Source organism: Manacus vitellinus, unplaced genomic scaffold (assembly GCF_001715985.3).
Source record: "Manacus vitellinus isolate BGI_N305 unplaced genomic scaffold, ASM171598v3 scaffold_254_pilon, whole genome shotgun sequence".
NCBI lineage: Eukaryota > Metazoa > Chordata > Aves > Passeriformes > Pipridae > Manacus > Manacus vitellinus.
In genome coordinates this window covers 14,205-15,405 of record NW_021939836.1, presented here as the reverse complement: position 1 = coordinate 15,405, position 1,201 = coordinate 14,205, and the positions used below count along the sequence as shown (strand labels likewise).

The 1,201-nt window shown below is 55.5% G+C and overlaps 1 protein-coding gene across 1 annotated transcript in view; it reads right to left on the bottom strand.

Moving 5' to 3' along the window:
- The window catches only part of LOC103758816 (zinc finger protein ubi-d4), a gene marked incomplete at its 5' end in the record, with an annotated part of 16,586 nt that overhangs the window by 11,967 nt on the left and 3,418 nt on the right, over nucleotides 1-1,201 (bottom strand). The window contains one exon of the mRNA XM_029960149.1: nucleotides 479-571. Within this exon, the coding sequence (XP_029816009.1) occupies nucleotides 479-571 (93 nt within the window). The remainder of the gene's footprint in view (nucleotides 1-478; nucleotides 572-1,201) is intronic.

The window sequence follows — 1,201 nt, the reverse complement described above, 5'->3', positions numbered from 1 at the left end:
GGCATTCCCAGACAATTTTTGGGCATTCCCAGGCAATTTTCAGGCATTCCCAGGCAATTTTCGGGCATTCCCAGACAATTTTTGGGGCATTCCCGGGTAATCCAGGGCAGGAAAAGCCGAGGCTCAGGGAAAATTGGGAGCTCCAAGGGTTTGGTGGGAAGGAGCAAGGCCGGGATCCGGGATCCGGGCTCAGTGTGATCCAACAGCACCACGCAGTGGGAAGGGCCTGGAATGGCCGTGGGGTGGGAGAACAAATCCCTGGGGATGCTCCCGGGGCCCTTCCCGGTTCGGGAAGGGGCAGATCCACGAGGAATCCCGGGGGTTTAACGCTCCTTAGGGAGAGTTATCCCGGCTCCAGGGGGGGGGTTCCTGCCCATCCCGCTTTTCCTCAATCCCGGGATGGAGGGGGGGAGCTCTGGGAGGTCTCAGGGATTTGGGGAACCCCCCAGATCCGGGGGATTTTCCAAGGAATCCTCACCTTGGCCTTGCCCTTCCCTCTCCTCTTCGGCGTGTCCTCCTCGTAATCCTCGTCGTCCAAGTCGTCCAGGAAATCATCCGGCTCCAGGATCCGCTGGGACAGAGGGATGGGGGTTATTCCCATTTATTCCCACCAAATCCCACCCAGGGATTGAGGGAAAAGTGGGAAAAGCACCGGGCAGGGAGGTGGGTCAGGGGAGAGCAGATCCCATTCCAAGGGCTTCGGGAAGGAGGAAGAGGAAGGATGGGAGGTTTTTGTGGGATCTGGGAGGGCTCATCCCCAAAAAAAAGCCATGGAAGGGCTCCACAGGGTGGGAAAACCACGGGATAGGAACAACAACCAAGGAAAAGGGAAACAAGAAACGAGGTTGGGAAAAGATTCCGGGCTGGAAGTGCTGTGGGAGAGCCCAAGAAGAGGAAAAAAACGTGGAATGTTGGCCAAACCCTGGGAATGTCGCACGCCCGGGGAGGGTTTCCAGGGAATTTGGGAGCCTGGGATATCTCCCCTCCTTGGAGCACTTGGATAACGAGGGAATGGGAAGAAAATCAGGGAGTCTTGGGATGGGAAGAGACTGGAATTTCCCTCTCCCTGAATTTTGGCATCAGGATCCCCTTCCCACTGAATTTTGGGACCAGAAACTCGCTGTCCCCGAGTTTTTTCCTTGGATTTTTTTTATCCCAGAAACTCCCTCTCCTCGAATTTTTTCCTCGGATTTTTTTTTTT